The sequence below is a fragment of the Rhipicephalus sanguineus genome, chromosome 2 (assembly GCF_013339695.2).
Source record: "Rhipicephalus sanguineus isolate Rsan-2018 chromosome 2, BIME_Rsan_1.4, whole genome shotgun sequence".
NCBI lineage: Eukaryota > Metazoa > Arthropoda > Arachnida > Ixodida > Ixodidae > Rhipicephalus > Rhipicephalus sanguineus.
The window spans coordinates 151,478,620-151,500,599 of record NC_051177.1 but is presented as its reverse complement, the minus strand read 5'-3'; the positions used below and the strand labels follow the sequence as shown (position 1 = coordinate 151,500,599).

The 21,980-nt window shown below is 45.8% G+C and overlaps 1 protein-coding gene across 1 annotated transcript; it reads right to left on the bottom strand.

Annotated features, from left to right (window-relative positions):
• Nucleotides 1-108: 108 nt before the first annotated feature.
• LOC125757389 (MAM and LDL-receptor class A domain-containing protein 1-like) lies at nucleotides 109-21,673 on the bottom strand. The gene is made up of 8 exons (XM_049412957.1): nucleotides 21,395-21,673; nucleotides 17,379-17,487; nucleotides 15,790-15,912; nucleotides 14,453-14,592; nucleotides 14,207-14,317; nucleotides 5,716-5,932; nucleotides 237-401; nucleotides 109-125 (listed from the first exon to the last, which is right to left on the bottom strand). Exons 1-8 carry the CDS (start codon nucleotides 21,671-21,673, stop codon nucleotides 109-111), a joined length of 1,161 nt encoding a protein of 386 aa, XP_049268914.1.
• Between the last annotated feature and the right edge of the window lie 307 nt (nucleotides 21,674-21,980).

Here is a 21,980-nt window from a genome sequence, read left to right as displayed (position 1 = left end):
AGGACAAATTCTGTTATAGCAGAGCTTACTGTTAGCGTCTCTACATTGTTTCTTCTCGACGAAACATTTTAAATACGAATAAGACACGGTTGTGCCTGCTACTACAGTTCACCCATTCGATTGCCCTGCGGGAAAGTCAGCAGTTACTTGATGGTAATGTAAGTGGGTTGTAATAACAGTGTCATAGATAATATAAAACTCTGTACACTCGTCAAAGGAAGAAGAACTTTGTTCACCTGGCCCATTTCTGTAGTATTGGAGAATAACGGTGGTTTCTTCGTCCGTGACGTTGAACACAGGGCTCAAAAGGCCAACCGCGTTTATTTTCTTGGTCTTGGCACTGACACTGTTTGCTCCTGTGCCTGTAGTCAGATCCAGATAGGTGAACGACGAAAAAGCACCTGTGCGATAAGCAATTGGAAGTTACCTGGCGCAGAACATATCAAGCACTCCGGCTTGAGCATCGTTCTGGTGTTTCTGTTTGATTTTCCTCAGATCTTTATTCGTGTACTGCCGTGAGCAAATGTACACGGACCACGGGAGCGCGTGCCGAAGTTGCGCTTTGCGCGATCTAGTGGCCAACCACCTGCAGTCGAGAGCATAGGTCTGGCCGCGCAATAGCCAGAGCAATGCTCTCGACAACAGACAGCTCGCCACTAGGTGGCGCAAACCGCAACTTCGGCACGCGCTCCCGTGGTCCCTGTACTTTTGCTCACGTCAGTACATTATGTACGACAATAAGAACTTGGGGGCCCCATTTCTGTTAGTCATCTTCAGGATCGTCAGCCCCATCATCAGCCTAATCATGTTCACTGCAGGCTGAAGGCCTTGCCAAATGGTCTCCAGTGTGACAATATGACAAATGGTCTCCAATCTTGTGACAAACGTATAAATCCACAAAAATGTGAACAACAAGAGAGCGGGCAGGAAGTCATGTGTGATATCTGCTTTGAAACTTAAATGTGAAAGTCTAAAGAAACGAAAAAGCAACACGAGAGGTATGCCAAACGTGGAGTCATACCAACATCCACAGCATTACGCATGCTGTGGATTATTACTTGCGTTACGGCGGCAGCTCTTAAACCGTCCACATTCCTGAGTACGTTTGTGTATCTGCGTGACACAAACTGGATAATGTCGAAAAGTGCTACTCACACCCATGGCGGCGCAAGTGGAATATCCTATGTTGACCAACGCCGCCAGAAAGAGCACGGGATATTGAACAGCAGGCAAGCGGAGAAAAGCCCTTATATGTTATGTAAAGGCACCACCCCTGTAGTTGTGAGCAGCCCCGATACGCAATGAACTTATACCCCTACATCTCGTGCTGGCTATAAATCGCATCTCGCATAACATAATAGTACGCCCGTGCTGCTTAATATTCTTGCTTCGTTTTTTGATAGCGGAGCTGTGAAGCTTTTCTTGAGGCCGTGCGGAGTCACCAGAACACTATCATCATCATGATCGGCCTTATTCTTCTGCTTGCTCCCCGAACACGTGCGCCGATTCGTCTGGCGTGCGATGCAATAGCTATGGTGGGCGAGAGAACGAGTGCAGAGAGAGAGAGAGATATTCTTGGCGAAAAAAAGTTCTTGGCGAGGCAGGATTCGAACCCGCGTGCCCATGATCCGAACGCGAGCGCCGTAACTACTCGATTATTCAGGCACGCTAGCAGAGCATAGCATAGCCTTGTATAGCATAGAATAAGAAGGGGATGGAAAAGGGAAGTGAGGAGGAATGTGACGGTGAGCAGGAGGACAAGGAGGAGGGGTAACAGTAAGAAAGACAGCATAGAAAAAATGTGAGAGATATATAGAGAGAAAGATAGGGAAGAAAGACAGAAGGAGAAATAAAGAGAGATAAATAACTAAACGGAGAGACGGAAAGGGATAGAAAGAAAGATGAAGCGAGGAATAGAGAGTGCAAGAGAGAAGGAAAGATAGAAAGAGCGAGAAAGAGAAAGAAATACATAGTCAGAGAAAGAAATCAATAGCAATAAAGAGAGACAAAAAAGACATTGAAAAAACAGAGATATGAGAGAAAAACAAAGAGAGAAAGAAGAAAAGAGAAAAATCAGGACAAAAAAAGAGGGCTGCCCAGCTCCGCACTTCCTTCAGGCTCGGCACCACTATTACAAAGCTGACTCAATTTTCTTTTATTTTATTTCCTCCTTCCTTTTTAATGAGTGTTCTGCTCTGTAGCACTAGACAAACCCGACTATATCGAACTCGGGTAAATCAAATTATCGCCCATATCGAACTATTTACGAACACGACGATGTTTTAATGTGAACGTGTAGGAAAAGTTAAGGCTACATAAAACAAAAATAGCCGGAACACTTGATATATGGAATATTAGGGCAGTGCGATACGCCCCACGGTTTTGGTTTGCCCTCACAAGTAGTTGGATTTTTCTCACGGAAGGTGACATTCCCGCAAAGAATTTGGCAGAGTGAGCGATGTGATTAGGAGAGCGCCGCGCAGAGTGAGTAGGAGCTATCGCTTGCCATCGCGTGATTTCTTCCATGATTTCTTGTAGAGGCAGTCAAGCGGGTTCGCCGCTGACTCCTCAGCTCCCTTTGTTAAAGCAATGGCTCCCGTAAAACGGAAGAACCTGGCTGTCCACTGCAAAGGTGGCGATGATCAACACAGTCGAACGTAGCGGAAAGAAGTCTAACGCCACCGGTGTGTACTGTACCACAAGAAGCACGCTCAGTATGATATTAAAACAATTACACCATTTCCCGCTAAAGGGGACCATGAGGCGATGCGAAGCCCGAGCACTTGCACGATCGCGTTCCGTTGGCGTTCTTTGGGCGTGCTAGCGACCTCGTGTCGTGGAACGCGAAGAGGAACGCTAAGCGCGTTTTGTCTTTCCTCTAGCCTGGCCGTTAATTCTCACAGGGCGAGCGGGGAACGCAGTCGGCAGGCGTGCGAGAGGGGGGCAGCGTAGGAGAGGAGAGAGAGGGGGAGGGGACGCGCATGCGCTGGTGCTCATCGCGGCGTTGCGCAGGAGATAATTTCGGCATGTCTAGCCCGCGTTTCAGAGGAAGAGTGGAGAGGGGGAGGGGAGAGGGGAAGTGGAGAGGGAGAAAGGGAAGAGGGGAAGTGGAGAGGGGGAGATGGGGAGAGGGGAAGTGGAGAGGGTATGCGCATGCGCAATAAGGGTGATCACGCCGCACACCACCACCACCACCACCGGATTGAACTCCGCCATGAGATACTTCGCATCTAAAACAACGGCAACGTTAGGGCCAAGGCAGACTGGAGACTTCCCCCTCCCGACGAGCACGCACAGTTGCGTATTAAGATGTTGACTCACTGTTTACATCGATACCGTATTTTGTCGCCTACAACCCGCAGATGCACATAACCCGCACCCCCAACTTGAAACCGCGGAAAAATATAAACAAGAAAGAATCCCCGCGTAGTTTCTAAGCCACCTTCCTTGCATTATCGTCAAGCAGTATCGTGAAGCCAACTTGCGCAGCGGAATTCGCATCAAAAATACGGTAAATTCTTTAGGAATTTTCTGTCGAACTGTGAGATATATCGAAGTAATCCCAGTTATTTTAGCGAGTTTGATATATACGGGGTTGACTGTATCACGCTGCGAAAGACGATTTCTGTCTAGCGTACATTATTTGCAAACTGTTAATCAACATGTTCAAGCTTTAAAACAACCGTGCGCCCCCACTCAAGTCTCCTCTTCAAACTGAAAACTGCACTGTGCCACTGCACTTTGAAAAAGGGTTCAAATGTTAAAAACACGAACATAAGAAGTCAGACGGACAAGCCCGTGTCCGTGTTACTTCTTGTGTTCTTCTCTTTTACACTTTAATCCTTCCGTAACCTGCACCAACTTGTCCAGCAAACATTTCTGCCTGAAGTACTGCACTCAAACGCGGAATCAGACTGACGGTTTTGTGCAACTCCATCACATCTGTTTTTCAACTTTATTTTGAATCAATCTTATCCTGGAAAGCCTATTATGGACACCGCATCTGTAGTCAACATGATCAAGAGTAAAGTCTGTGGAGCGACCACTTTTGTCACCATTTACGCGTTCTTTCGTTGTATTTCTTTTTCAGTTTGTTTTTGGAGTTTCAGCTTCACATTTTCATTCCTTGTACAAGAAACAAGAGGATGTTGATAATAAAGGGAAATGCATGGTTTTTTCACCGTGAACTCTAACAAATTTGCCCAGTTTTGTAGCGTTAGCTACACTTGCCTAGCCGGAGCCGATTTCGCGTGGAGCGTCATGAGCCGTGCTGCGCATGCGCGAGGATCAGTGATGTCACACAGCTGGGTCACCGGAGCTGGCATCTCACGCGCTCACCGCCGCGCGCGGCTCGCCGCTGCTTGTCTGCGGGTTCAGGAGGAGTGGCGTCGTAGCCGCGGCAAACTGGCGCCGCTGGCGCCGGCGCGCGCGACTCGCCGCCGCCGGTCTGCGCTTTCCAGAATGACGTCGTAGCCTTGGCAGACGTATTAGCGGTATTGACGCCAGCGTGCGCGCAGCTATTCGCCTTCGCTGTGCAGTCGCCGTCTGACACTGTGCTGGAGCCGCTTGATAGCGCCTCTGACTGGCGTTTCCAGGTGGGTAACGCCATGGAGAAGGAGAGCGCAAATGCTGCTCGACGGCGCAGAGGAGCCGAGAAGCTTATCTCATCGGATCCCGAAGTAGTTGCCTGGTAATTTGCGGTTCAGCGTACAAAGAATGAACAGAAGAAGGCTAATAATCCTAGACAATCTGGAAAGCTAAGAATAATCAGCTGAACCTTTGCTAACGCTACGTATATCCTAGCATGGCCGAGCTAAGGCACTGCAAATTTTTTGTAGTCTTTTTTTACAGCTGAGCTTATTTCATAGGCAGGGCCTTTTTTTCGCACAAACAACGCATACATGCTGTTCCATGTGTGTGTATTGCCTTGATTCATTGTATGGTACGTAGTAGATTTTTTCATGGCTTGCTTCGACGCTTACGTTTACACCGCAAACGCATAAAGTGGCTAACAAGACCGCAATGTGACAAGGTGCCTGAGATCGTCATCGCATATCTCTATTTGATTAATTTAGTTGTTTTCATGTGCGACACTGCCCGACTTTTACAAATCGGCCGTCTTTTACCACGTCGTACAATGGTTAAGAATGAAACCACACGTAAGCTTGGAAGCACATTTCATGCAGATACCGCATAAACGACCTTTAAAGCGTTCTGTTCATGAGCACATCCGTAAGCGTATTACTGCTGAATGTCTTTGATCAGCAGTACATCAGAAATAAATAAGACGTCGTTTTCATTTTATTGGCTATAAGCGCAAGCGGCGGCCCGTATAGGGCTGGCCTTGGCATGATGTTTCCAAAGTGATTTTTTGTCTGCTGCAGAGAGATTGCGGACACATACGGATGTTGCCGCACCTGTGGATGTGGATACGCGTGCACTGACAGAGCAGATATTTATTAGCAGTGTGGACACAAAAGTGTGAGCATGAACGTGGGCAAGATCATTCTTATGGTCATAACAATCATCTCTTGAGGTCCCGGCTTGTACATGGTGCGACTAGAGCCCTCGTGAAGTGGCCTGAGGTCGACGAAGCATCCCAACATATGCTCACAGAATCAGTAATCAGGCATCTCAAACAAATGGCGATAATGCTGATGCAGCCAATGTCAATCCTTTGCCTCATTCAAGCTAAGCTGACGTTGAAGCACTTACCTTGAGGAATGGGTGACTTCGGCTGCCCTCGAGGATTTTCGAGTCTGCCTGAACCGACAAGCCAACGGAAGTCCCCTTCGAATCTGTTTATGTATCCGCAGAGGCCTTCCGTAAAGTCGCATTCTATCGGGCTCACGCATGGCTCAGGCCGCACTGCCACGTCGTCCAGGCTCAAGGACATTGCAGTACTGGCTGGCAAGGTTGCCCGGAACACCACCTGAAAATTAGAAGAGAGATGGAAATAAGTAAATTACATTTACCTAATACGGGCGTAAAACATGTTGTCTGGTTACTGGACAACAATATTATTTGTACTTTTCATAATGCATCGTTCGGCGAGGCTTCAATGGAATTTCTTAATGTCGTTGATTGATTACGCATTAAGTGTATTTGCGTATCTGACTCAATTAGCATCGACATGCGGGTTTACTGCAAACAACGTGAATACTGGTTGCAATGAAGTGACCTCGAAGCATTCAGTCGAATACGCACTAAGTAACGTAATGTGAAGTTAAAATACATCGTCCCAATGGGCGTTCAGATTTTGTTTAACGTACGGAACATGAGGTAATTGTATCCGCCTGTATTGCAAAAAAAAAACGTTTACATATGGAAGTGTTTGCAGGTAGCTGTTAGACAAGGTTTATGAAAATTATACTAATGAAGTGCTCAGTTAGAATGGTCACGCGAAGTAGAGCAATAGAAAACTCAAGGGACGTCTTCGAAGCAGCTCTTGTCTACTCCAGAAGCGCAGAAACTCGAAGCTGCTTATTGTGGTGGCGTAAAGATTCTGGCCAATATCGTGCAACTGAACTGCCAGAAACTGCTGCTACCACGCCCTTAGTAAACTACTAAGGGCTGCACCACGCCACCGGTTGATCACGGCTTGTGCTATTGGCCGCGAGATCGAGCGGAGTCGCCTCCTAGCGGCTTCTGGCTGAACCGCGCCTAGTGTGGATCGCTCCGGGCGTCGTCTGCTCGCCCCGTTGTGTTTGCATGTGCGCGTACGTCATGCAGATCCTCAAAAGGCGGTTTGTTTCGTTGCGTTAGTGCAACTTTAACCGCTCGTACGTATGCCTAACACGATGTAACGAAGCCTTTGGCCTTGACCGGCTGTATATTTACTGTAATAAGATCAGAGAGTGCACATGTCAAGAGTGCTGTGTATGGTCGTCGTACCCTCCGTTCACGAGAGTCATATCAGTGTAGGTGCCGCTCTATGGTTCAAGCGCATTGCAAAGTGCACTTGGCGTTGCCCTAAAGATGAGATGTGTTAAATCTCATGTGAATATAGCCTTTCAGTGGCGCGGTGGTAAAAGAAGGCTCGCACGTACTTGAGCGTTGTGGTTAGGTGTTGTTTATACGTTACGCGACGAGCTTTAGTTGTGTACGGTCCTGGTCTCACTAGAGAGAAATATTTCAGCTAAGTCACGTCTGTCACACGGTACTTAAATTGTCCCCTAAAAAGAACAGAAAATGAAACGACACGGAAATCGCAAAACTGAGTTGGCTTGCGCAATTTTAACTTGTGGCGAAATTTATACAAAAACACCCGTGTACTTAGATTAAGGGGCGCGTTTAAGGGCACTGATAGTCAAAATTAATCGAAACGGCGTAGTTTACATTTATGTCGTAGTAAATTCACGCCAAGCCACATCGTTTTTTCTTTACATTATATTGAGCGTTTGTGTTGCGTTGTTTAGACTGACAGAAGGCAGCCGACAATATTCGTATGAAAAAGCGTACTTTGGTCCCGTGAAATAACCGGACCTTTGTTCCATAACTTTCGTGCAATTAATGAATCGAAGAAATTTCCATGCTGTACAGTTACCTTTGTGTACTGTTACTGGAATAAAAACAAGCGTGTGCGTGTTAAACGTCTCCGTAGCGCTAAAGCGCTGTCAGCCACGCAGCTTTCCTCAGTAATCCTATAAACTGTCCTACATTTCATAGAGAACTGAATAAGAAATGCGAATGAATATTTGAGCACGCAGTGCACAAAGTGCTTTTTCAACTCATCGTGCAGGAATACGGGCTTTCTTTTTGTTGAGGAGCATCCAAATGAACAACAAGTAAATAGTTAATACAGTCGCGCGATACAGCAGTGCATAATAGGTGGAACACAAGCTAAACATGTAGAACTAAAACAACAAGAAAACGTCACCCAATGCGAAAACCCCGACTGTCGCCGAAGGCGTGCAACCCGTTCGTTGGCAGAATGCGTTTCTCTCACAAGTAATTGTAACGTTCGGCGCGCTTCGTGCATTAATTCGGGAATGAAGAGCGCACATATTACCACAAAGCTGCAGTCAACGCATTTTCTTTGCCGAAAATAGGGTCACATCGCTCACAACGAAGCGCTGTTGTGCACGTTTGTATACGCGCCGACAACCGCCTATCCACACTAGCGCGGCGACGGTGCTGCCACATGCAGCCCGCTCTCGCGGCGAAGAGTTGCTATCACTCTCGCTTTTGTTGGCTTGTATACTGACTTGTATTTTGTTGGCTTGTGTTGATTGTGGTGGCTGCGGATCATCCAAGCAGCCGCAAAGAATTTCGCATGGCGTCCTACAGGAGCGCAGCGATCCACCACTACGAAAACCACTGGATAGCCACACAGGTCCATGAACCGACCTATGGTGCCACACCACTTATTTATCCATAGATTCCTTTCATTACCCTGTACTTATGTATTTTCCTAATTCGAAATGACCGCGCATCGTGCTGGTCTTCCCTCTATGTGGCTAACACTCTCGCCACATTCCTAACCCCTGCGCGCCCGCTCGGTTACTAGTTTTGTTGGAGAAATTTAAAGATATTGCCGCAGACAATGCATCTCTCTTTTTCCATAAGGTTCTACAAAAGGAATCCCAAGTGGACATGACCGGTAGATACCGTAGTATTATTTCTCACATGACAAAATACAACGTATACATTAACATCGTATCCGCAAGATGGAAGCTTTATATATGTATTCTTCAATTATTTCATGCTATTAAAGTGAAAGCCTGATATGCCTCATCCGGCGAAATGTCTAGAGAGATCACGAAATGGTACAAAAACTAGCGCAAACCAAAAAAGAAAAGATACTGTGGCTTGAGGCGAGCGAACTCTGCGTTCACTGCGTGTTTACGACATTCGCGTGAAAACAAAGTGCCGTTTTTAAAAGGGAGAAAAGAATTTCGCCTTCATGTCGTCTTAAGCGCATAAGGGACCGTGGTAATTTTAACGAACTTTTTTTTTTTGTGCTAGCTTTTTAATCTAAGGTCAATATGTCATATATTTTTCGAAAACTACATTTCACAGTTGCAGCAATAATAACATAAACATGAAGGAAATAAGAAACTGAATGCATACGCTTCGCCTTTATACGTCAGTCTTGGTTGCAGTAGTGCTGCGCCATATGAATAACGTTCACCAATTTGCAGAGTTTGCTGCTCTCGGAAACATTTGGCTTTGTCCGCCATGTGCTGAAATTCAAGGTGGAAATGTGCAGAGGAACTAATCCCGACAACAACTCGACATGAAGGCGACGATGACGTAGAAAATGCTAATGACGATGCTACGCATCGAACCCAGTTTCGAGCTCTTATCATCTGTAACAACAATAGGCAGCGGGCAAAATTTCAGCGTTATGTGACACCTTTCCAACTGCTTTCATAATCAGTATTATTGGGGAGTGCACAAAAGTTGTTTTTTCTTCAGTGCTAATTCTGTTACCATCTATATTCTATTTAAAAGGCTTGGAAGATTTCTCAATGGTTTATATTTTCTACCTTGCTTGTGGCATTCTTACCCGCTATATGTTTTCCGGAAGGATGGAAGGAACACAAAAGGGAGAGGGCAGGGAGGTTAACCAGACAGCAGTCCGGTTGGCTACCCTACGCCCGGGGAAATGGAAGGGGAGTGGAAAGATGGGAGAGAAAGAGAGAGAGGGGGGAGCAAGAAATAAAAGGATAATGATCAATAAATGCGCTGACACGTATGTGGCGGTGGCACTGTACAACAGTCATAGGCGTTCACAAAGGCCCGTAGTCCTTAAGAAGCACAAAAGTGCTTTAACTGCCTTGTGGGCCGCCGAGTTATGGGGACGGTGCTCCAGCAGCATCTGCTCGGAGAACGGCCGATCGCCCAATCGTCGCATCGCATCAGAACGGGTTCGTCTTTCAAAGGCAAATCGAGGGCAGCGGCATAGCAGGTGATCGATGTCTTCCTGAGTGCTGCAGACCACGCATGCCGCACTGTCAGTCACTCCAATTATTGTTGTGTATGCCTTCGTGAAGGCAACTCCTAACCAAAGCCGGCAAAGAAGCGAAGCGGAGTTCGAGAAACCATGGCCTTGTACATTCTGTATCTCCCAAGGAGGTTGAAAAAAAAAACTTTTGGAGTGGAGGCGGAGCGCCGCCGCTGAAGCCGACGACCGCCATATTGCTCCAGGCAGAAAACGTGTGCATCGTCGCTTGAGCCCGCGCGGAAGTTCCACAGATGGCGAATTTCTCCACTCTTCTGGCGACAAGCGAGTGTTGGGGATGTATCATTTTTTGGACTGCGATCCACTCGATAACCACATTTACAATTTGTCGAATACTGCCAAGCTGTGCACAAAAAACGCCAGGCCTTCGCTGAGCACGCAACACAGCCACAGCGAAAACTGAAAGAGCGGCCTTTCTAGAGCCGGTTTGGGCTCCCTCTCTCTCTCTCTTTCTTCGGGAAACTAATACAAGTACACTTGCAAGGTACCCACTAGGCCGCAAATCAAATTTTGTGAAGTAGAGAAGCAATCACTATGCCAATATTCGTGTTCCTGCGGATAAGCGAGGTACCCGCTACACATCTGTAAGGCATTATGTGCACTTTGTTGATGCTGCCTGTGGCTGATGACGATGAAGAATTATGGCTGAGCCTTTTGCAATGGAGTTGAAGCAATTAACGATCTGGTCACTCGTTGCGCAATTAGCATTGTGTGACGCCTGGTCGTAATTTTACTCTTCTGACACGCTATATTACACATTTAACGCGCTTCCTTGGCTGACATGACGCCTGTAAGATATGTTTTTGCAAAGGACGTCGAGTCATTAGCGTGGCTCTGTGGTAGAATACTCGACTGCCACGCTGAGGACCCGGGTTCAAATCCCATCTGAGCCTGTTTATTTTATTTCTTTCATTTTTTTCTTATTTCGCGCGATAGTAGTAACGGACACCGGTGGCTGCAGCAGACAACTACTCCACTGTCGTTTTCATCTGATAACAGCTTTCGCTGTAAAATCAGGCTTCACCACATTTCAAAAGAAATCACCCGGAAAAAAATCCGGCAGATCCCACGCGTTGTGGGAATCTGTTTCATGCCAAGCAGTCAGCGAGTAATTTCATGCTGTATTTTATGGCTTTGAGCCAAGCGTTACGAAGTGGATCAACGTTTTTTTGTGAGTGTAGTACCTGTGTGCACATCGTGGGCTTACCAGGCACGTCGACAACACTGGCGTTTAAAGGGTAACTTTATGGTGCAATGTAACGTCAGCCCTGACGTTAGAGTACATACGCCATTATTACCTAAACTATAAGTGCGCATTATGGTGCAACCATGTGGATTTCATACGTAACTTTGGTATTCCTCTGCGGTCGAGCAATGCTTCAATATAGATTGCTGAAACATAGGAATACAAATGTAATGTTTATTACACTGCTATAAAACCGGAGCCAACACTAGAACCACAGACGTTAAGCCAGTATCGTAGAAGCACATACGTACTGTGTATTGCTTTCTTGCAAAATTAGATAGCCAGCACCACAACCACACTTGACGTAGCACCGACATTACGCCTGCGTACGCTGTTTTTCCAAACCAGTCTATAGACCTGACGTGCCACGCAGAATCCTTGGGTTCGATTCCTGCTGTGATCCTAATATTTATTCTTGCCATTCGTCGGGTCAACGCTGCCGATGTCGGTTTTTCTTAACGCTCTCGCATTTAAATTATTAATGTCTGTTTTCGCCGTTCCTGGGTAAATATAAATTGTCAATTACCTGTGGCGCATAACCATACACCGCGGCCAGTGGTAAACGGCTATGTGCCACACGTGTCTGGAGGAAAGGGTTTGACGGCGTACGCAACAGGATTTTCCCGTTATTCATGCCATGATGGAACCGCCATATTCGTCAAGTCCTCTTACCCTTCCATGACAATTTTGGTCTACACCAAGTTAAGGAGGCGATCATGAGAGCACCCAGGCGTAGTCGGCTAGGTAGATAGATTCGTAGATAGAAACGCTGAATTTGCCAAAGGTTCACTAAGAAATGCTTCGCATTTAAAACTACCAGAGCGGAGTAAGCACGCGGCTGACAAGGACTGTTATTTTTAAAATTTTGTAGGTGAGCGTAAACAAGAGCTGCAGCAAGCTAGTCAATTCATCTGCTTTCTTATCTCTTCTTTTGCTGTGTTTAATTTTTAAGGGCGCGTGTTTCATATGGTTAGTTTAGTGATTTTCTACAATATGCGTAAACAAGAGCTGCAGCAAACTGGTCAACGAGCCTACTTTTGCATCTTTTCTTTTGCTGTGTTTAGTTTTTAAGGGTGCGTGTTTCATACGGTTAGTTTCGCGACTGTCTGCATTATGATGCATTTTGAAGGTATTTTGGATTTGTAGCTGTATCTATTCGCGTATAAACCACATTGTACATGCTTCTTTTTACAGCGAAAGCTGTTATGAGATCATTTCACCGGCCGTTTTTGGCGCCGTAGTTGTCTGCCGCCGCCGCCGGTGTCCAAAACCAGTATCGCTCGAAATAAGAAAAAAAAAAACTAAATAAGAAAAAAATTCCAGGATGAAACGAAGTTCGAACCTGGGTCCTCTGCGTGGGAGCCCAGTATTCAACCTCTGAGCCATGCCGCGGCTTCAACCTGCTTCGCAAAAAGGTCCTATACAGGCTTCATGTCGGGAGGAACCACATTAGCACATGCAATATAGCGTGGTAGAAGAGTAAAATAAGCACCAAGCGTCGCACAACGCGAATTCTGTAACCAGGCGTCACACAATGCGAATTGCGGAACGAGTAGGTTGTTGAATGCTTCCAACCCATTACAAAAGGCTCTGCCATAATTCTTCATCGTCATCAGGCACAGCATCAATAAAGTGCGCATAATCCCTTACATGCGTTTAGCAGGTACCAACACTCTCCGTAGAATGACGAAAAATGGCACAGTGCCTGCTGCCCTACTTCTCAAAAATTACAATGATTTATAGCGTAGTGGATTCTTCGCAAGTGCACTTGTATTGGTTGCCAAGGAAGCCCATAAGCGCATGATCCATTTCCTCGGGGTCTCAGTAAAATTACAATGATTTATAGCGTAGTGGGTTCCTCGCAAGTGCACTTGTATTGGTTGCCAAGGAAGCCCATAAGCGCGTGATCCACTTCCTCGGGGTCCAGTAAAGTTCTTCACCCCCCCCCCGTCTCTCTCCCACGTCAACGTATGTTATACAGCATGACGTAAGAGGGAAATAGCGACTGGGCGTCACCCAATGCAAATTACACAACTGGTGGGCCGTTTAAAGCTTCCAACCCATTATAGAGGTGATGATGATGATGATGATGATGATGATGATGATGATGATGCAAACTTTATTGGGGTCCAGAGAAGATGCAACCATAATTCTTCATCGTCATTAGTCGTCGCGTCAACAAAGTTCACATAATGCCTTACAGACGTGTAGCTGGTGCCTCGCTTCTCCTCAGAATGACAAATAATGGCTTAGTAGATGCTTCCCAACTTCACAAAAATTGTGATTTATGGCGTAGTGGGTACCTTTCTAGTGTACTTGTATTGTAGCCCCAAGAGAGCTTACAACGGGCTCTAGAAACGCCGCTCTTCCAGCTTTCGCTGTAACTGTGCTGCGGATTCAGCACAGGCCTGGCGTTTTTTAATTTGAAATTGTATAAAAGCCGGGGATGAATAAAATTTTATGTACCACTTATTAACTCTAGCATGTGCTTCATTTCGGGAATGCTGGAAGCGAATTGTACGTGTTATCAGGCACGCTTCAGCCCATGTATTATGGCGTAAAAACTGCCTTCTTCAATCTACAGGACAAAAAAAAATTCGGCCAAATAAATGACACTGACTATCCAGTTCTCATGCTGAAATGCTCCCGCGGAAGCTCACACTTACGCTGTCCGCGCTCAAGCTGCGCTGCCTCTTGCCTGGAGCAAGATGGCTACCAACCGGTTTCCCAGGCTTCACCCACTCGCGCGGGCGCGCATAGGGGACCTCCACTCCAGAAGGTTTTTTTAAACCTCCTTGGTATCTCCAATACATGAATTCATTGCATTACTCCAGTCACATGTGTTTATCGCCTTAGTATTAGGTTAATAATTAGTCATTTTGTTCTCTACACTAATAGCTACAAGTATTTCTGATATGTTATGATGACAGCTTTGAACGAACTTGGCCAGCTTCACAAATACGTCGCGCATTTATGCGCACAGTGACACCAACCTGAAACTCCTTGTCCTGCACAAACTGCACTCGCACCAGCATCCAGTCGTCCTTCGAGAATGACGGCTTGGTCCAGATGAGTTTGCTTTCTCCATTCACCAGTATCTCAGCCTGCGTTCATTGAACACTGCATATAGTTTGGCCGCGTGTGCTTATGTCTATTTGTGATATGTGCAGATATTCTCGAGGCACTGTATGGCACTTAACAGTCAGTGGCGTTCACCGGTCTTGCAATGGCAAGTTTACCTGCAGTGGGGCATATCCAGAACCTGTCTCAAGGTACCAGAACTCCAAGCACTGCGGCTCACGCTGACCAGGAAATTCAGGGCTGGTCAGGGCGACAACTTTCTTGGTGTGTGACGAGACGGCGGCCATCATTACGTAAGCTGCGAGGCCAATGAAGAGAGGGCGTAAGCGGAGATTTTTTTGTCGCGTAGTTCTTCGGGAACAAACTGGGGTGGCGGATATGCTGTTGACATCAAGCGAAGGAAAGGGGTCTGGGCTCGCCACGTAATGCATAGCACAGACAACAGGTAGACAGTAGGAGCAACTTAATGATTACCAAGGGATGAGAAACGCAGTCGAGGAAGGCAGAGAGTTATATGAAGTGGTGAAATTGAGAAGTTCGCAGGAATAAAATGGAATCAGCTCGCACAGGATAGGGTAAACAGGACATCATTGGATGAGACCTCCGTCCTGCAGTGCGCATAAAGGGGATGAAACTGATAATGATGACTACAATGATGATGATTATGATGAGTTCTTGACACACCTACATTTCAATTATATTAAAATCTTAGGTCATACAATAAAAATTTCGAATACCGTCGAGGGGGAGTTCTAAAGATTCTTAAAAGCGCTGTGTTGCCCGAACAACGAGCCGACATCTCAGATGCGGTTGCCAAAGATGATAGCAGATTATCAACCCCATTTGTGACGCTCTCTGAAATTGCTTCTGCAACACTCGTAAGCGAAATTTGTCTGTTGCTGTTTTATACACATATTCACGAAAAGATTTACCGACAACAACCTTCGGCTTCGATTTTATACGGTTTGCGAACGCGTACGGTTGCGCCAATTACATCCGCTGTGTCCAGCTGTCAGGTCTATATACTTCAGCTGCCGCAGGGTACGTGCAGTCGATGGTCGCCAACGTTAATAGTCGGGATGTGAAAGATGTGGCGCTAGCACTGAACGTGGGTGTGTCCACGTCGCAGATTGCTAAGCCTGCCTAACAACAATGCGCACTGTGAAAATTAATTTTGTTTCATTGACTAACACCCAACAAAGCTACAACTACTTCTATGAAGACACAATTCAGTTCATGTTATAAGTGAAAAGTATTGCCGCGGAGGAAATTCTTCTTTTTTTCCTCTCTTTCTCCGAGCGGGTGGGTGTGGCGTCTCTTTTATGAGGCAATCGCCAGCCCACTTCTATATTTCTCTTTGTGCGGTTTCCTTTGTTTGTAGGAATGTAATAATCTTAACTTACGCAGATAATATATTTGTCCTTTCATTTTGACTGTAATTACAGTCTGGTTTGAAATCTTAGATTATGAAGCCTGTCAGAATTGTCTCACGTACCAGAATTGACAGGTCCAGAACGCACGTGGTGGCCCGGGTCATCATACGAAAATAGTTTCACTCCCCGCTTCCAGACCTCGTCCGACGTCCAACCGCATTCGTCCACTTCGAAGTCACAGTAGCCTGGACCGCAAGAAAACCGGTCGTAGTGCTGGGCGTACGCAATTAACTTGGCAATACATGAGTCAATACCCCGTATCAGAAAGGCTCACGCTGCCACCTCGTCTGGCACTTCGGCATTAGAACTACAACGATTCAATGCTTATCTCTTTCTTAGCAGCAGATTATAATACAGTAAAACCTCGGTGATACGAATCTCGCGGGGTTACCAAAAATATTCGTATCATCCGAAATTCGTATCACCAGAAAACATAGAAAATTGGTATGCGACAAAAGAAAGTTTGCATACGTTTTCATTAAGTGTTTCTCAGGGCCGCAGCGACGTCATGAACAGCTCTGAATGATTGCCAGCAAAGTTTTTAGACGTCAAGGATCATGCCTGTACTCGTAAATATACGGTGCATGCGCGCGTGTGTAATTAATGAACCAGATGTGTTGTGCCCCGTGACTGCTAGTAGCCCCTTCCTAATCTTACTACGCTTTTCTGCATTACATCAGAGTACTGCGGAGAAAGTGACTTAAAAAGCGCTTTGCACAGGATAGACAGAGGCCAAAAATCTTCGCCGAGACCGTCCGCTTCGTGTCTTGAGGTCTACGTCCACCTTTAATAGGACTTCATGACGGACCCGCAGCCCAAGTTTCATAGAACGTGTGATGGCGTCGACATGGCTTGCATCGACGTGGCAGGCACGTGTTAAGACAGTACAAAGACGCTGCTGCCTCGAGCACAGGAGCACGCGTCAACGTGTCGGCAAAAAAAAAAAAAAAGCGCGACGTTTAACCTAATCTCTAATCGAAACACGAAGGCGCCTAAAGGTGTCCAAGATTCGCGCGCACTATCTCGGAGGCAACGACGCACCGTTAATGGTCGTGCAGCGCTAATGCCCACGCCCGCGCGTGACTGCCGCGTCTTCCGCGTCTTCCGCGACAGCGCGGGCAGCACCTGTTCCCACCTGTGCGCTAGCGTACGTTCGTATCAAACGTCGCGGCGTGCAAATCTGTTCGCAACAACCGTACTCCAATACAATGTAGGCGAATGGGCCTTGGCCGGGACCACAGAAAAATTCGTATCACCCCGAAATTCGTACGAGCCGTGATCGTATCAACGAGGTTTTACTGTAATGTGCATCTATTATGGCGCGACGCAGTCAACATACGTTATTATGGCACATTCTTGGGGAGTAATCAGTTTTGTAACAAGAAACATCGCTGGAACCAAGGTTTAGACAAGCTGACTTGTACAGAGGCAGAAACGCTTGCTCCAACAACATTTATTGTTCGACGACGCCTAATCACTTTAAGCGCCAATGATTCCCGGAATCATTCTTCTTTGGATATATGGATTCATAGGGGAGCAGTAGCATTTTCAGTTGAGGGGTAAATTGAATAGTCTGACGCTGCCAGACTGTGCCAGGGTTAATTTTTTAATATTATGATGATATAGCGATAATTGTTCTACAATGGCTCACCTTTTGAGTCTGTAAGCACGTCACATGGACCGTGACTGAAATCCAGAGGACCCAAAGCAACAACAGCCGCGTTTGGATTATCACGAATGGCCGTCAATGCGAACACAAACTGTGTAGACAAGAAAGAAATAAAGCAAGAAGCAAACGAACAAAATTAACTTTGTTTTGAATAATAGCCAGCTTCACAACCTTACGCTTACTTGTAAAAAAAAAACGTTCGTGGCAGCGCTCCATTAAAGGGACACTAAAGGCAAATATTAAGTCGGCGTTGATTGTTGAAATAACGGTCGAGAAACCTCGTAGTGCTACTTTTGTGCCAAGGAAGTGCCTATTTTGAAACAAAATCACGTTTTAGTGGTCCGCATCGCGTTAGCGCACTTCAAATCACGCGCCTGAAAGCGGTGTTTCTCACGTCACTGCTGCTGCGCCCAAGGTTGCCCGGCATTACTGCGCGGCGGCGTGCACTGGCGGCGTGCGCCATTCGGGCATCCGGCAACATCACATGCATGCGACATTTTGTTGAACTTTCTGTCAGAGCGCCTTTCACGAGCGCGCAAAACACACGCGGCAGTACGCGATACCGAAACTACCGCTGAGACGAGACCGCATGAGCGAAGCAGGGTGCCGGGCGAAGCGCAGTTCGGCGAAAACCGAACCTTTGAATCAGGCGCGCGGTTCCCCATGGCAACGCCAAAGAGGTTCTTTTTTCTATGAATGAAACAGAAACGAACAAGCAGCATTTTATTACGTCTTTTGATGCACGAAAGGTTCTCTTTTTATTGCAGCTAGTTTGATTACGAGTGATTAATTGTAGTCGAACTCTCTCACGTCATCGGAATTATTTAGAAAATGTGCCACTCATCGTGTAATACATTTAGCTTAATTTCTCTGTAAGTAGGGCATTGCTGTTGATAATATTCCCGTTTTACACGTTGTCATATATCGAGCTTTCACTCTGACATAAATTGTTATTTGACTTTAGTGTCCCTTTAAGAGTCAGAAAACCAGCATGCTAGAACAATATACTGCATATTCAGGTGAAGTCTGAAATACCGTTAGCAGTGTAACCGGGACTATAAAGACTGCATATTTAATCACTAGGTTCCAGTTTTCTTGAAACAAACATTAGTACTTTACTGGCCCGTCAACGAAAGACATGCGGAATGAGCGTGCATGCCTACATACAAGTACTTATCAGCCATGAGAGAACCAGGGCTTTATATAGATCAGACAAAGGCGTAAATAAAGCTATATTATAACTCTGTTAAGGCGCAAATTATCCCTGCATTATAACAGAAAATGTTCCCAACTTGTCCAAGTGTAGTAAAAGACACATCAATAAAAGAAAGAAAAGCGGGGGATATTTCAAAGCGTATTATATATTCAAAACAATTCAAATGTGTTGCTTTTACTTAGGAGGTTTTATATTTCACACAGTTCCTGCTACCAGGGGCAGCTGACTCTTTGGATTCTTGCTCGTTGGAAAGAGTTCCTGATTCCGAGTGCACAAAACTTCTTATTGTTTCTCAAACTGAAGAAGTCATATCGTACTTTCGATTGGCAATACTACGATGCGGTTTCACCTCACTCTCTGCTTAGAGTCTTGCTCATCTGTGAAAATGTCTCCTTGGGTATATTCTATGTTGCATAGTATTGGTATTTCGATTTTGTTTTACCTGTCGTATTATTATGCAATCCAGAATTACCCAGAATTTACTATAAACCTTTCACCCACAACGTCCACACATGTGGACGCAATTTGCTTTTGCCCGTTCTTCTGACTAATGGCGAAGAAACAGCAATATACACCGCACATATGATTAGTTAGACCATCTGCACGATCACTGTGCCTTTCCTTAACTTCGATGTGCTGCGTATCATTGCAGCCGACCACTTATGTGTGGGTACTACTCTCTTCGACGGCTTGGTCGACGTGCCGCGTTCCAAGACTAACGTCGAAACTATTATTTTTATTTCCTTGAAATGAAAACGAAAAACAAAACTGCGCCTGCATTATCAGCCTACGATTTCATTATTTTTATGTAAAATTGTAACATCTTCACTGCAGAAAATTTAAATATTTAATTCCGCACTAATTAGGCCTAATTACAAAAACTCGCCCAAAACAACATATTACTTCATTTTTTTTTCTTGAACTGTAACATCGAGTGCCCTCTAATTGCGTTGTGCAAATTTTACACATTTCCTTATATACAGTGAGTGATAATTTGCCAGAAGGGGATAAACATTACACGTTCAGTTATTTACTTGTCACTAATTCTATTCCGCGCGAACTCCTTTTTAAGTACTAGTGCATAAATTTTGTCCTTTTGTGAGCGCGGGGATCATCGAGTGGTTTTTACACCGTCCCAGCAAGATTGATTGAATCGAAAATTGGTAAACACCAGTAAAAAATATCAAGATATACGTTCCAGAGCTGCAAACTGCAATACTATATCAATCGTCCTTAATTGTAAACTTAAGGACTACCTATTTGGAATGGACGAATCAATGTACTCAGCAACTGGATAATAAGGCATATAGTCATGTCTATTCCTACATGTCATCAAAATTCTTTTTATTGCGATAGCAATTATATGGACAGTCTCGGCTGGAAAATGTCCGTCCCCGTCGCCGTCATTCACCGTATATGTATAAGTATGTATATATATGGAAAGGCCACAAAGAAAAATAATTAAGAAATTCTTTCCGACGCGCGGAATCGAACGGGCGACCTCTCGCTTTGCAGCCCGCCGCGTTAGACGTTAGGCCGCGACAGCACCGTCTCTCAGCCTGCTAACGGCGAGCTATTTATGTACTCCATGTAATTCAGCATGCTTTCTTAGTGGCCACATAGATGGCGCGACGTGCGCGCGTGTTGCGCGCTTTAAAGATCGTCGCCCCGCCCCTGCGAACGCCGTTGCTGTTCGCTCTACAGGGCGTCGTCGCTTTCGTGTGCTTATCTCAAGGAAAGAAGGGGCGGCCGGTGGGGTGCTTCACTTCGCTCGCTGCAGCGGCCGCGTTTGCGAAAGGAGCGCGCTGTTCAAACAGAAATAAGTAACAACTGTGACAATTAGTTCGCGCTCGTCTTGTGTGTACCTGTTCGTTTGTTTCGTGCGTCCTGCTTTATGTTTGAGCAGTGCGCTTCAAGTGTCGAGCCGTGACGCATTAGTTCGCGCTCGTCCTGTGTGCGTTCTTTTCGTGGGTCCTTTGGGCTCGAGCGATGCGCTGGCAATTTTGAGCTGCTTTCCGTTCTTCGCGTTACATTACAATTTATTGCTATCGCAATCATTGCTTCGCCGTTGCGGCGAAACTGTGACTTTTTTTACTGTAACCAACCGTTCCGTTGTGCTATTGGTTTTATAGATATTTTGTGCCTGTTCATTTACATATGTATATTTTTCAATTTTCTTTCATTTTGTTTTTGTTAATAATATTGGTTTTCTTAATTTTACGTGCCAAAACCAGGATATGATTAGGAGGCACGCCGGAGTGATGTACTCCATATTACTTTATACGACCCGGAATTCTTCAACATGCATAATAAAAACAGCACAAAACCCGAGACGCATGCCAACAGAAGCTAATGACAAGAACAAGCGCCGTTCTTGTCCTCGCCTTGCTGTGTGCCTAAGTCTCCGTTTTTCACTCTTTTTACAATGGAGTCATACCAACTGGCACATCTTACTACACTTCTTTTTCAACATGCATGTAATTACTTTCTACCTCGTTTTCTTGCATAATTCTCTACGCCGCCAATGTGCTTGTTTTGATGTTTCATCTCCTAAGCAATCTTCGTAGTATATCCCAAGTATATTCAGCTTCATTTTACTCCCTCTCTAACAATTTATGAAGGGCTCGGGCCAATATCTTTTCCTCTGTGGGCCCTTCCCGCATGAAACTGTTTCCCTAATGAATATTATATGAGAGAGGCTGAAGAGGCTCATCGTAGGATTGATGGTCTCTCTCAAGTCACTTAAACAAGCTACAAGTGCAACTTCAAGGAGTGAATGTACCTTGTTGCTTCCTTCGTCGAGGGACACAGTCCGGCGGACGTTGTACCATCGGTCGGCAGTCGTGCGGTCTTTGTGACTGAACAACTTGTCATCGTTCCACGGGGCGCCAACTGAATGGACCGCCTTCTTTAAGTACAACTCCAGCTCCACGCCATCGCCTCCGAACATGTAGTACCAGAAAGAAAAGCAGGACGCCTCGGTTTGTGGCCCCACCGCAGCAGAAGAGAGCAGTACGGAGTTGCCTTTCTTCGGCAGTGTCGATCCGGTGAGATGGATCATGCCGTCTGCGCAGAACACGAAACACAGGAAATGTAAGCATAACTGGTTTAGTGTGAACCACACAATATAGTAACTCGGAGACAAAACTCTCTAAGTATTTCTTGTAATTGCTTATAAAACACTGTAATCGGCGTTCTTCTAAACTGGGTTTTCTAGCAGCAGCTTCTCCAAGGTAGATGCGATCCTCGTCATAAGGCTCATTCACCTGAAACTAATGTCTGAAGGTGCTTGGTCTTTATTGCGTACAGTATGCTGCAGCGCAAGGGCTATCGGGAGCACTTGTACGCGACAGAAAAAAAAGCCCTGA

What these genes read in the sequence shown, in the direction of transcription:
- LOC125757389 (XM_049412957.1), bottom strand. Translation starts at nt 21,673, where the DNA reads ATGATCCATCTCACCGGATCGACACTGCCGAAGAAAGGCAACTCCGTA. An exon ending in TCGACGAAGGAAGCAACAAG is followed by an intron (nt 17,488 to 21,394) that starts GTACATTCACTC and finishes TTGTCTACACAG; the next exon opens with TTTGTGTTCGCATTGACGGC. An exon ending in GAAGTCACCCATTCCTCAAG is followed by an intron (nt 402 to 5,715) that starts GTAAGTGCTTCA and finishes CTTATCGCACAG; the next exon opens with GTGCTTTTTCGTCGTTCACC.